This window comes from Acanthochromis polyacanthus, chromosome 1 (genome assembly GCF_021347895.1).
Source record: "Acanthochromis polyacanthus isolate Apoly-LR-REF ecotype Palm Island chromosome 1, KAUST_Apoly_ChrSc, whole genome shotgun sequence".
Lineage (NCBI taxonomy): Eukaryota > Metazoa > Chordata > Actinopteri > Pomacentridae > Acanthochromis > Acanthochromis polyacanthus.
In genome coordinates, this window is record NC_067113.1 from 66,026,899 (window position 1) to 66,040,806 (window position 13,908).

Below are 13,908 nucleotides of genomic sequence, written 5' to 3' on the forward strand. Positions count from 1 at the left end.
CGCCTCTCTAATGAAGTCCAGACGCTCATGCAGATGGTCACCAACACAGTCTGGTAAATGAATCGTCAGCGTCAGGCCCGTTGCTGTTGCTTGGACCAAAGTCCAGACGGCAGAGTGGCATAGTCCTTCTGCTCCAAGTGACTAACGGAGAGAATCAAGAAGACAATGAGGGACACTTATAGCAGGGAAGACACGACATGAGTCCAAGTCAGATAACAGAGCCCCACTGAGGGTGCCATGTTTGACTGTTTTTTAAATTTATAGTAAGTCTGTAGGAGTTTGTGCAAGGAGATCCAGGTCACAAAGGACAGTCAGCCTATGTTGTCATGTCTATACTTTGGATAATGTAAGCATGTTCAGCAGAAGAGCAGCCAGACAAGATGCTATAAACAAATGCCTTGGTGACATTGTTGAAACCTCAAGGATTTAGATCTATCACCTAAATATTAATCCTTATCATTGTTACCGCAAACTTGTTTGATTTATAGAAGTAGAAACTCATTTGCTTTATTTCCGAGAGTTACACTAGAGCATTAAGCTCAGCTAAGCTGTTACCGGTAACTAAGGTGGTATAGCTTAGCTGAGCTCAGATGTCTGAACCACCTCACCCTGCTCCTTGACTGCAATCCAAGCTTCTTCTGTCTGTCCGGACTCTCCAATCTTCAAGGAAAAGCCTGCTCACTCGATGGAAGAAGCTCATTTGTCTACTTTGTTTGCAGTGTCTACACACAAAGTCCATGCCCACAGGTGAGAGGTAAGACCCCAGTAAAATAAAAACCTAAAACCTGATTCTGGAGACCTCCACCTGGAGCAAAACCTGTGAGTGGACTGACCAGTGGATCTGGTGGTCAGACCTTCACCCATGAAGCTCAGTCAGGCAAAGGAATGAGACACAGGTACCTAAACCCCACAGGTTCCTCAATGAACTTCTGACCCCCTACTCACCCTCTCGCTCTCTCCGGTCCTCCAGTTCCCACCTCCTCTCCATCCCTCAAACCAAACTCTCCACCGTGGGGGGGCGGCCTTTCAGTGCTGTTGCCCCGAAGCTCTGGAACTCACTCCCCCAATCCCTCCGTGATTGTCACTCCTTCTCCACTTTCAAATCTCTGCTCAAAACTCATCTTTTCAATAATCATTTTGCCTCCTCCTCCTTATAGTTTTGTTTTTGTTTTGTTGTTGTTCTCTTTGTTTATGTAAAGCGACCTTGGGTGTGTGAAAGGCGCTATATAAATTGAACATATTATTATTATTATTATTATTAATTGTGGTTGAGCATTATAAAGGATAGGCAGTGCAATCTGGGACCTCAGTGTGATAGCTCCTGTATCACTGATTAGCGCAGTGTAGCTCTATTTGTGGTTTAATCTGCTGGAACTATTTCTTAGTGAGTAAATAAATCAATATATGAAGTTGCCAGGCAACCAGCAAACAAGCTGCACAGAAGAACAGCGCAGATGGATAAACTGCTGTTCGTCAAGAACAGTTACACCCCCAAGCAACACCTTGCTAAACCACAAACTGCTTTGTTGATTTGTGCTGAAGAAAGCAAATGAGCATATTTTCCTGATTGTCAAACTTTTTTCAAAGCCTCTGTGTGTAAATTCTAAGCATTTCCAACAAAGCAGAGAAAGCAAGACATAACGATACCAATGTTCCCTCAACATGTCACTATTTCCCACAAGCAAAATACTCTCACACTAATTTAAGAGATGCAAAGTTGCTGTGTCTTTCACAAATTATAAAAATTTACTGCGATTCACATTTCAATTCAGCAAACATTTTGATGCTCAACAGATTTTTGACACAAACCATTGTACAAATGTGGCAAATTCAAAGCGGTGACATCTCTAGGTGCTACTGGTCATCAAAAATATCTGTAATATCGTCTCAACACAGCTTCCAAAGCTAGTTTGGTAAGCTGATGAAAATCGTCTTTCATCCAACGCTTTCCTGCGAAACAGAATGTGTGTTATGTGTGGGAGTTAATCTGTGGATACTGGAACTGAGTGAGGACGTTAAAGTCACAGTATGACCCAGCAGGGAATCCACCCCTCCCCTCTGATGTGCTGGGATGTTTGATCCAGGATTTAGCAGAGGAGAGGGGCAGGAAAACAGCAGCAGCAGTGAGATTATACAAACAGGACGTCCGGGATACGTTCTCACAATAGACACACGCACTTACAGAGGCAGAGGAGTGGGCTGGGATGGGGACAATGACTGAGGCTGGGAGAAGAGCGAGCACAAACACAGCATGAAAGCAATCACACACACAAACAAAGAGTGCAGCTATCTTATTTCACCTCTTTGGGTCATCTCCTCCCAACAGGCTAGGAGAGGAACCCTAAACCAGGGGACGGCCCTGTGGTGCAGAGGAAACCTGAGAGGCAGCGAACTAAATCCTCATAGGAGAACCAGGGGAAAAAGTGAGTGGATGCTGGTGGAAGGAGTAGTGAGACTTGGAGCGTTTGGTCACGCTAGCATTTCTTAAAGCAATAATTTCAACTGTAACCAAATCATTAAAATGGATTTTCCTCGACTGGTGAATTTTGCTCTTAGAGGTGCAGTAAATCTGTGCAGTGAACACTTAGAATTTTGTGGGAAATGGGAATATGTACTATTGACAGCTGCAAACAGTATTGACTGCACTGATCTTTCAGTAAGCTATACTTCCATGTGGATGTGCATGCAGACAGCTGCAGACATTTTGAACGTATACTTGTTTGAAATCTTATGGTCTTCTGATTCACTTCAAGCACCATACATTTGCAGTAGAATGGCATCTACGTATTAATATGGGTCTGACAGATCTAATCAAAAAGATTTGTTTTGTTTTTCCAGTGCATGTACCATCTAAAATGGTCGAAAACTTGGATAGTATACATATACTACCATTAAAAAAGTTTGGGGTCACACAGGCAATTTCATGGTTTCCATGAAAACTGTCACTTTTACTCATGTGCTAGCATAACTGCACAAGGGTTTTCTAATCATCAATGAGCCTTTCAACACCATTAGCTAACACAATGTAGCATTAGAACACAGGAGTGATGGTTGCTGGAAATGTTCCTCTGTACCCCTATGGAGATATTCCATTAAAATCAGCCATTTCCAGCTAGAATAGTCATTTACCACATTAACTATGTCTAGATTGGATTCATCATTCAATTAATTTTATCTTCTTCAAATAAAAAGTGTTTGTCTTTCAAAATAAGGACATTTCTAAGTGACCCCAAACTTTTGAATGATAGTGTATTTCTGCACAGAGCCTCATGTACGTCCTCTGATGATGAAATTTCATGTCTCTTGGACCTTTGCAAGACCCTAATGTAGTTGTCCATGTGCAATACAGAACATGAGGCCACATAAGATGTATTTGAATGTAAATATAATTGCATAGCTTTGGGAAAATTATGGATGATCAGTAGCGATGAATCTTTAACCTAAACTGAACACAACAAATTAAATGAGCAAGATCTGAAGTGATCAAGTGATGAAATAGGGCCAATTCATGCTTTATGCATTGGTGTGCAGAGACAAATGTGGTCTTTAAAAGCAGAGAGCAGACATTCAAGCACTTCTATTCAAACTACAATGGATACACATCGATCTGCTAAATGGACATGGTCTTATTGCTGCTCATATTAAACACAGTAAACCACACAAAGACATAGCAGCTGGTTACAGATTACACTGTAGCACTGTGTTACTGTGATTATTCCTGAGGTGAGCTGAGCACCGTGGGAAAACATTTCCACGGTGCTCAGCTCCCAGAGAATTTAGAACATCTTATTGTATTGGGATGGCATCGATGGAAAGCAAGTACAAATCAAAGCTCCTCCAAAGTCCAGCAGTGACCACTTTAATTATTACTCTTTCAATGTGGAATTTTAAAAGTGTGGATAATGTAGAATCACAGCACCAAGTGTCTCCTCTTGCAAAAAAAAGGTTTTAAGCACCACTTGGTTTCCTGTCACATGCACTGTGACACAGATTTGGATGGATGACAACATTTACATGTACACCTGCAGAAAGCATGAACTCGCCGCACTATGCTCATCCTCACAATGTTCCTCTAAAGGTACTTTATTCTGAGCTAAGACTCACTGGTAGCTACAGCAGCAACATCTCTATCTAATACAGTCCACCTTAGTATATTCACTCATGAACATACAGTAAATTTGCTCAGGGATTTCTTGTAGACACCAAATGGGTGAACTGCAACAAAGAAAGCTGCATCACTAAAAAAAACTGCAAACCAATATGGCAGCATTGACCTTTAACAGAAGCTAATGAATCCAACCAAGTGTCAAACCAACACCAATCATCACATAACTCCACCGTGTTCACTGGCAGAGGAATGATTAAAGCTACTTTCCTGTGGCCCTTCCTGTTTGAGGTTTTTTACCATTAATCAAAAAGGTGTTCACTCAATAAAATCTCAATCACTGTGATGTGTATGACAAGAGAGACAGAGATTTGTCTGTTTTATATGATTCTAAAGTCAATATCCTTGGATTTACAATTTAGACAAAACAAGCAGTTTAAAGAATCACCATCTGGGAGGCAATTCCGTCTTAAACCTTCATAGATTGAAAGTTTAATCTTGTTGGGGTGAAAACCTCCACGGATGGAGCTGGAGGATCAGAGCCCATTTCTCAGATTACAGGCTCTCATATTTGAGGTCAGAGACCCCAGCGACTCAGCACTCTCTCTTTGTATCAGCTACAGCTGATGCTGCCACCACACACAAATGAAGGTGAGGAATTTCACGTTTCCTGTAGAAATTCCAGCCAGGAGTATTTCATTCTTTCTCCAGACATTCCCATTCCTTGCTTCAAACCAGCACACGTTGTTCAATTTAGAATAGAATAGAATAGAATATTATTAGTCCCACAAGAGGAAATAAGAAAATCAAGAAAATACAAGTATAAACTAAAGAGGTGAGACATATGTACTATATGTACAATATGAATAAGAAAAACAGAAGAACACAAGGACACTAACAACACAAATTTAAGAATGTATACAAAAAGGAATTTTACTTTGGTGTATTTGCACATGACAGTTGCTAACATTACATGGGTGTTCATTAATTTCCGCTGTTGCATACAATTTGTCCCTCACATACACACACACACACCGGCACATTCATTCAGGAGAAGGAATAAAAATGATATTGGGATTTCAATAGAGGTCTTCCAAGCCAGTCTCTGGGTGCAGCTGACCGCTCAGGAGGCATGAGATCTTTGTGGCAGACGTGAAATGTGAGAGTGCGACTTTGAGGCCTGGGTGCACAAGCAGGTTACTGCTGTTAGGCTGAAAAAAGACACACACTGCAGTCCCAACACACATATACACAGCAGACTCAAAAATATCCCAGAGGCACTTTACAAAGAAACCAAACAGACAGGCCACAGAGCAAACTGCCTTATTAGCCGTGCTGATCTCTGCAGCGCTGATGCCTTTAAAGGAGCAGCCCAAGCTGAGCCTGACGAGGCAGACGAGATCTGTCACCGGCACAAAGCAACCTTCGGGCAAACGTGAACGCAGAGAGACAAGGGGAGGTGGAAGGGCACAGCTCCTCGCTCTGGGCTGTCAGCAGACAGCAGCTGAACTAAACGAGTTGGTCCTTTAGGCTGAAATATAACAACAGGAACAACAATCTCCATTCAGCCTGAATGACCTGAGCTCTGTGTGGCTGCAGGGATGTGCTCTGTACCATGAATCTCTGCTTTCTAAAACCCTGCATGTTCATTTTTGAAAAAGCTTTTGCTGTCTGAAATTCATGAGTCTATATTTCAGGCAGGCAGCAGGGCTCCTGTCAGTGGGCATCTTAAGGAACTTGCTATTCTAATGAGGGCTTTTCTGTGACGCCAGCACTCATTTGGTCAGATTAGATTTCCCCTTTTTCCACATGCTGGATATTGAATTTCAATCTGGAACAAAACTTTTGAAAGAGTCCATCAAAGTTCTTAGGATTCTTGCCAGCTGGTAACCAATACGTGATTAGAGGTTTGGCAAATAAAATGCTGTGACTGATGCTCCAGTGTGCAGCGTTTTGGTTCAGCCCATCTGTTTCACGGTGTCCCTACATCCTGACAGAACATTACAGCCCCAACCCAGAAAACTGTTGGCAATATGTGAAGGCAATTCATGTTATATTCTTAAATAATAACTTAAAGCTTTGTTTTACACTGTAAAAATTTAAAACTGTTTTACTATAGTTTTTTGAACAATTTACTGTTATTTTCCCCTAGATTTTATTAAATTACAGATATTAGCAAGTAAATTCACAAAAATAAAATACTACATGTTAACTGTTAAATAAAAACTGCAAACAATACCCACATCAAAAAATCTGTATTTTACATATATTTGCTACTATTTGGATGAAAAATTAGGCATTTAATATGAAATTGGTCTATATTTTAGAGATAATTACAAATAAAATCTAGCAAAATCATGGTAAAAAGAATTATAAGTTTAGATGTCAATCATAAAAAACAAGCTAAAACTGTACAAAATGCCCTCATCAAAAATCTGAATTAATTTCTTCTTTTCAATGTAAAACCATAATGTTTTGGTATAAAATATCATTATTTTATAGATATTTGCTGTTTTTCCAGTTTTGACAGGTTTTCTGCTTTACAAAATTCCTTGAATAAAGTACGTGAAAGATATCTATCCTCTTCATCCTGAAACAACCGGGTAAGAGTTAGATTGTAAAAACTGAGTAAACACAATAAACAACAACCTTATAACAAAGACTTAGTGACATCTGTTTAAAACTACACAACAGCAACGCTACCAAATTTGATGCAACTGAAGTGAAGCACAGGCTACCCTGCAGCATTTGCAATTGAATGTGCCACACTCTGCAACCTTCAAAATGGAAGCGAGTTGCATTTTAACAACAGATACAACTTGGTCCCACTTCACGGACCTCAGGGTTAGTAGTTCAAGTGATACCTTCAGAAGTCTTGTTCAGTTTGATCTGCAATCCAGAAGCTAAAGATATTCTATGTATCATCACATATTATAAAGAAAAGCAGCAATATGTGGAGATTTGCCAAGTTGGAATGCCAGAACATTCTGCATTTTGATTTAAACAATATTAAACCTATGCAAATACACATCTGTTCAAAAGTTTGGGGTCACTTCAATTCCATGTTTTCCATGAAAACTCCCACTTTTATCCATGTGCTAACATAACTGCACAAGGGCTTTCTAATCATCAATGAGCCTTTCAACACCATTAGCTAACACAATGTAGCATTAGAACACAGGAGTGATGGTTGCTGGAAATGTTCCTCTGTACCCCTATGGAGATATTCCATTAAAAATCAGCCATTTCCAGCTAGAATAGTCACTTACCACATTAACAATGTCTACACTGGATTTATCATTCATTTAATGTTATTGTCATTGAAAAAAAGTCTTTTTTTTTCAAAAAAAAAAAAAAAGGACCTTTCTAAGTGACCCCAAACTTTACAACAGCAGTATAACTTCATGCTTCTAGATCAGCAACATGAACCTCATCAGAATCCCACTTCACTCACTGCTGCAATCACGGATGTGTTTCAGTGGCTGATTCAAACAGCAGGCTTCTACAAAAACAAGGACATTTAAGTGACCCCAGACTTTTCAGTACAGTGGTGTAGATCCTCGTAATCTGGGTGAATTGTCCCTTTAAGTAAATGATCAATAAATGAAAACATGTCCTTTAGAGTACAGCTTTTGACTGATTACTTCACCGTCACGACACTTCATCACACAGACAGCACTATTTACCAAAAAGCTGGCAAATTCCTTTAACACACGGGTTGCAAATAGCCTAACTGGACTCCAAACATGAGAATTGGCAACGTTTCAGTGCTGCCATGCTTTCTGTCTGCTTTGTCTAAGCCTGGCAGTTCACTGCAAACATAATCTAATTTGGCGTGCTCTCAAACTGCTGTTGAATACAGAGCTGCAGGCTGCACTCGCAGAAACTCCAGGTCTGTTCCCTCTGTGGCTTCCACGCCTGATCTTGTGTCGCAGTGGGAGTAGAGAAGGTAAAATTCAAATCACCGCAGAGCTGAAAATTGCATTTGCACACTTTCAATCAAGCCAAATGTGGCATGACTTTTTAATCATGAACCTGCGTTTTGCGGTGTGAATGCACCAAATCCTTTTGTGTTCTGACTATACTTGTAGCCTTTAAGCGTCACACCATGTCCCTCCTTCCCCTCCTCCCCTGTCTCTTCTACAAGAGGTCACCACCCCATGGGTTCTGGAAGAGAGGTGAGAGTTTACACTGGGAGGCCAGACGGGATTCCCAGGGCCGCTAAACATGCCTGAACCACGGAGACACTGCCTGGAACTGATGGACAACAATGGAGCTGCTGCTGTGGGTGTCAGAGAGGGAGGACCAGCAGGAGAGCATGATAAAGTCATTTCAGAAAGAAGGTCAAGAGACCAAGATAGAGATAAAGACACGGAAGTAAGCAACACCAAACACACAATGCTACTCTCTAGTATCAGTCTCACCTGGTAATCACACATAAACACACACTGCAGCATTAAAACTTACATCCAAGCTGCTGCACAAACACCCTGCTTTAGACATCTCCTCTTCAATCAGAGCATCCTGGGAGAAGCACCCTATCATCACCACTGCTAAATAAAATATCCACTTTGTGACCTGTGTGTATCAGTGTGTGTTTGTGTGTGTGTGTTGGGCAGAATCTGACGCAACATCTGTGGAGATTGGCACAACTGTGAGAGCAGGATCCAGGGGTCCTTGACTAGGCTTTAATGGAGTCTTGGTTCAATTTTTTAAAATCAATTCCCTCCCTGGAAGCTAATTTAATGATGTACAATAGAGGAGAGGTCTCACTCTGTGCAATGTTCCTGCTACAGGATACAGTTATGTAATTCTTAAATAAATCATCTGTCTATGGGGCCTTCATGAAAAAGGCTTCCTAAGGACAGGCTCTTATTAATGGCTTAAGGGGTCAGTTTGTCCAAATGAAATGAAGAAAAAAAAAAGCACATTTTCTCGCTATCTTCTCGCTTGGAATGTGGCCACACAGTTAGAGAGTTCTACTGCCACCCAGTACAGTGGAGGTCAAAGGGATTTTATTTGAGGTTTCAACATGAGCATCTGCTTTCTGTCCCTCTGGATCATCCACACAACTCCATCAGCAGTTTTTAGTTTGACCGTCTCTCTCTGAGTCAGTAGCTGCAACTTTTTAATGAAGCAACTTCAACAAATGGAATTCATTTCAACTCGACTGGAGACAAAAGTACTTTTTGTAAATTGGATGAACTGATCATTAACCTTAATGTAGCATGCTGACAGGGCGATACCAAACATTTATTCTCATTGTCTAATAATCTGCAGATTTTCTGAATAACCATTTGTTTCATAAAATGTAAAAACATGGTTTCTAAACTTCACAACTCTTATTTTGTCTGATAAAACCTCCAAACCCCAGAGATGAGCTGTCTACAGAGATACACGACTAACATACAACTGAACCGGAGAATATTTGGCATTTTTCACATTTTCTTTACTTGATAAATGACTAAGACGATAAATAAACTGTCAAAAATGCTGCACATTATCTTCCTTCAATCTAGTAATTGATTAAAAAGCTAATTACCCACCGATCGAACCTTTCCTGCCTTTGACAGAGACATATTAATGATAGCAGGGGAGTAGGAACTATTCAGAACCAATATCACACAGCCAAAATACTCCATTAATGTTGTTAAATTAAATAACAGTATGTAAGCATGATGAGGAAATGATCCCAAATGTCCCCTTTGAGTAACTCTTTTCCAATATTCAGTGGTGCTCATGTACAGAAGACTAATGCATTCATGTGTAGCTTTAATTTCATTTTAGAGAAACTAGAGCTTCCATTCATCAGGAAACAGTAATACTTGCTATGTCACAATGATCCAGAGCTCTAAGACACACAAATACACAGGACAAGCTCATGTTTTATGTGAACCAACGTCATGTGTACTTGAGTAAATGTACTTTCCAGTGATCAGAAACTAAATGCACCGGTGTCCTATTTGAGTCGTCTTAACTGCCTGTGGTTTCACAGTGCATTGTGACGATTTTCCTTTAGGGGATTAGAAATAATAATTGTCCATCACTGCCATCAGCAGCAGCAGCTCTGGTGAGTCACACAGAACCAGTGGATCTCCAGAAAAAACTTGCCGTGTGAGAGATGTGACAGCAGGTCTGTTCATGTGATGCTGCTGGGATGATGCTCTCTCATGTTTCATGGTTCCTCAATCACTCAGACAGTACATCACCTACACACTGATGCCTGCATGCTCTGCCTCTGGACGGTCTACTTCACTCCTGGACTCTGCTGCATTTAACCCAAATACAAAGATGATTAGTGCAGCCTGAACTTTCCCAAATCAGAAATCCAGGATATCTCCACTCAGCAGACAGTGTGTCTCCAGCAGCAGCAGCAGCAGCAGCATTATGGGATTATTATTTCTGCTTCTCAGTTTAACGGAAAGCAAACACCCAGAGAGCACATCTTTCCTCTGTATGGCTTCACAGTAAACCTGTTGTACAGTAGGTCAGCAGCACTCACTCTACTCTCCATGTCTTGTGCGCGTCGGAGCGCAGGCTGCTTTGATTTCGACGCACCGAGACGCTGCTGTACGGCGCACGGAGAACTCATCCATCAGGGGCGTTGATGTGTTAAAACTGAGGTTTGGCAAAGCAGCAAATCACATCACCTAATTTAGCAGAATTTAATGCAAATTCTCCCACGGAACCACCCCGCTGATACGGAGAGGATTCCCTTTATTGTGCGATTAATTATTCTCCAAACGCGCACAGATTAGAGAGAGCATGGCTCCTAAATGCTCCCTAAAGATGCCTTATTTTTAGATATGGATCCCACTTTGATTTTTTTTTTCTATTATCCAGATGCTAAGCAGCATCGGGAGGACCACATTTAGCCAGCGGTGCCCTCGCTGTGCCAAAGCCACGGTGCCGGCTCGAGCAGCGGCTCCCAGCGCCAAGCCACGTTTCTGGAGACAAAAAGCCCCCCCACCCCACCCCACCAGCACCAGCACCAGCAGATCCATGACACTTGTCACTTGAGAGGAAGCGAGTGAACAGCGCCCGGTACGTCCAATCACATCCAAACGCACGAACCCCGACGCTTCCACCGGGAGAGAACCGCTCAACAAAAGCCGGACAAAAGCGCAACAAGACGAGCAGCCCGGAGTGCTGGAACTGCACCACATGAAAGATTGATTTAAGAGCGTGTACTCCCGCTGGGTGATTTATGCCCTCACACCAAACAAGTAGCTATCAATTATTTATCGGCTGCGTTAGTGTACAGTCCGAACAAACGGATGTGTCAGCACGCCAGCAGGCTGCCAGACAAGATGCCACACACCAGCACGCACACACAGATCAGAGGAACGACATCCTACCTGGTTGGAACATACTTTGGAAATAAAAGATGACCAGAATAAAGGATCCCAAACAAGTGGCAAATACCATCCGGCATATCCTGCTCATCCTCATCAGTTCGGCCAGAGCCTGTTTCATGTCGGGCAGGACGGAGGCTGGAGGCTGCGGCTCGCTTTGTCGGGATGAAAGGCCGGTCTGTGGGAAGCTCCGGGGGCTCCGCTGGTACTGATGAGGATTGTCCGCCGGTCAATGAGCTGAACGCATCCAGCACGGAGCGTACCACTGTCGGCCAGAGGGAGGGGGGACTGGGCAGGGACGGCGTGCTGGCACCCCCGCTCGGAGAGAATGGGCGCGTCCACGTGTGCGTTATTATTCAGTCAAACCTGTTGGTTCTACGACACAACTAAATACTGAGGTGTTACAGGAGCTACGCAACAACTACACAACCATCACCATGTGGTACTTCTAGATGCTTTTAACCCTTAGATGCATGAGTGGTCAAAATGACAAGGTATAGTATCTTTGTAATGAATAATTTTTATTATTTCATATTCCAGCTACTCCTCAAAAACAGGTTTTTGTTATCATTAGGGTCCGAGCACCGAATAGTTTCTTATTATTTTTCTATTTTAATTTTTAAGTTACCTTCTATACTTTTAAAAAAGGTCATATAGCCCTTTATCACTGATAACATCATACAATGTGCAAACTTGGAGGAAAAGAGTGGAAAAATGCTAGCAATATTGATGTCGACATTCTTCTACTGCTGTTCTGTGTCATATTCTGCTTTTTCAATTGTCAAACTGTTCAAAATCTGTTTTAAAGTGAAAATTTACCGCAATTCAAGCATGAAATCATTTTTGTGTGAACAAAAATAGAATACAAACAATAACAAAAATTATCATTCTTAACCAAAATGACAAAAATTGTACAAAAACTTGTTGACTCTTATAATGGTCATCTTTGACCCATTTATGGAAGAGTCCAATGACTCGTGCATCTATGGGTTAAAGATGTGTTGATCCAGTGGATTACATCCTATTTGTTGTGTTTCTTTCATAAAGTTCTGCTGTCAGACACCACTTCTTCCTGCTAACAGGGACTTCTGAAGTGAAACATGTTTATGTGTTTACACAGTAGGGACATGAGTAATTTTAACACTTGTAGCATCTGGTTTAGCATTTGAATTCAATTTTGAGGTAAATAAACTGAGATATTGTGCTGCTTGTATTCTACAATGCTCTATTCAGTGGACCTTATCAAATGCAAGGTTGCAACCTAAAACATAATCTCATCTTCTGAGTTAGTTCAACTTTTTAAGTCACAGACATTATTTTAAGGGGTTGAGCTGACATAGTAATTACATTAACTTAATATTGTATGTGTGTTTAAAATTCAATTTCTGTGTTAAGTGATTTTAAAAATAAATGGAAGTAGTAGTAAGTTCATGAATTGGCTTCACAACTACTTTTTTCACCCTGGATTCAGGACTTCAAGTCCCCTCTCCTATTACAACATGAATGGATCATTTCAGACAGGAAAGACTGGTAATTAAAAATATGTTTGATTGTAAAGGAAAGCTCATTTGTCAAGGTATTTTGTTGGTTGAACATAATTTCATTTGAAGTTTGAATAACTCAAAAAGACTGCTGCAAAGTGTTGCATTAATTAAAAAAAAATAACTCCAAGCTGTTTGGACAGTTAGTACATCTATCTGACAACTGCATTATTACTAATATTATACACTTACTCTACTGGTCAAAAGTTTGGGATCACTTAAAAATGTCCTTATTTTTTGAAAGAAAAGCATTTTTTTTTTCCAATGACAATAACATTAAATGAATGATAAATCCAGTCCAGACATTGTTAATGTGCTAAATGACTATTCTAGCTGGAAACAGCTGATTTTTAATGGAATATCTCCATAGGGGTACAGAGGAACATTTCCAGTAGCCATCACTCCTATGTTCTAATGATACATTGTTTTAGCTAATGGTGTTGAAAGGCTCATTGATGATTAGAAAACCCTTGTGCAGTTATGTTAGCACGTGGATAAAAGTGGGAGTTTTCATGGAAAACATGAAACTGTCCGGGTGACTCCAAATCTTTGAACAGTGGTGTACTACTATTAATGCACTAACATTATAGCATATTGAAACAAATATTAATATGAATTTTACATACAAAATATATACTTAGCTTATAGAACATGATACACTGTTACAGATTAAACTGCAAAGGACACAAAATAGTTCAAATCAGTACGGAACTAATTAATCAACCAAAGTGTGTTTAACTACCCTTTTAAAGGCAGCAATGGAACTTGGCTTTCTGAGCTGAATTAACTGAAAATGATTTACAGTGTACATAACGATAGAACAATGTTTTTCAAAATCCACTACAAATTATAGTCCTGCATTCAAAATTTAACTCAGGCAAAAGCACAAAAATATCACTGGCCAAAT

The 13,908-nt window shown here is 40.7% G+C and overlaps 1 protein-coding gene across 2 annotated transcripts in view; it reads right to left on the minus strand.

Moving 5' to 3' along the window:
• Positions 1–11,684, minus strand: part of chst11 (carbohydrate (chondroitin 4) sulfotransferase 11) — a 175,566-nt gene extending 163,882 nt beyond the window's left edge. The window contains exon 1 of one of the 2 annotated variants that reach the window (XM_022216370.2): positions 11,464–11,684. In XM_022216370.2, the coding sequence (XP_022072062.2) occupies positions 11,464–11,581 (118 nt within the window). In that variant the 5' untranslated portion in view covers positions 11,582–11,684. The remainder of the gene's footprint in view (positions 1–11,463) is intronic. The other variant, XM_051954346.1, reaches the window with a different exon arrangement.
• Positions 11,685–13,908: the final 2,224 nt, after the last annotated feature.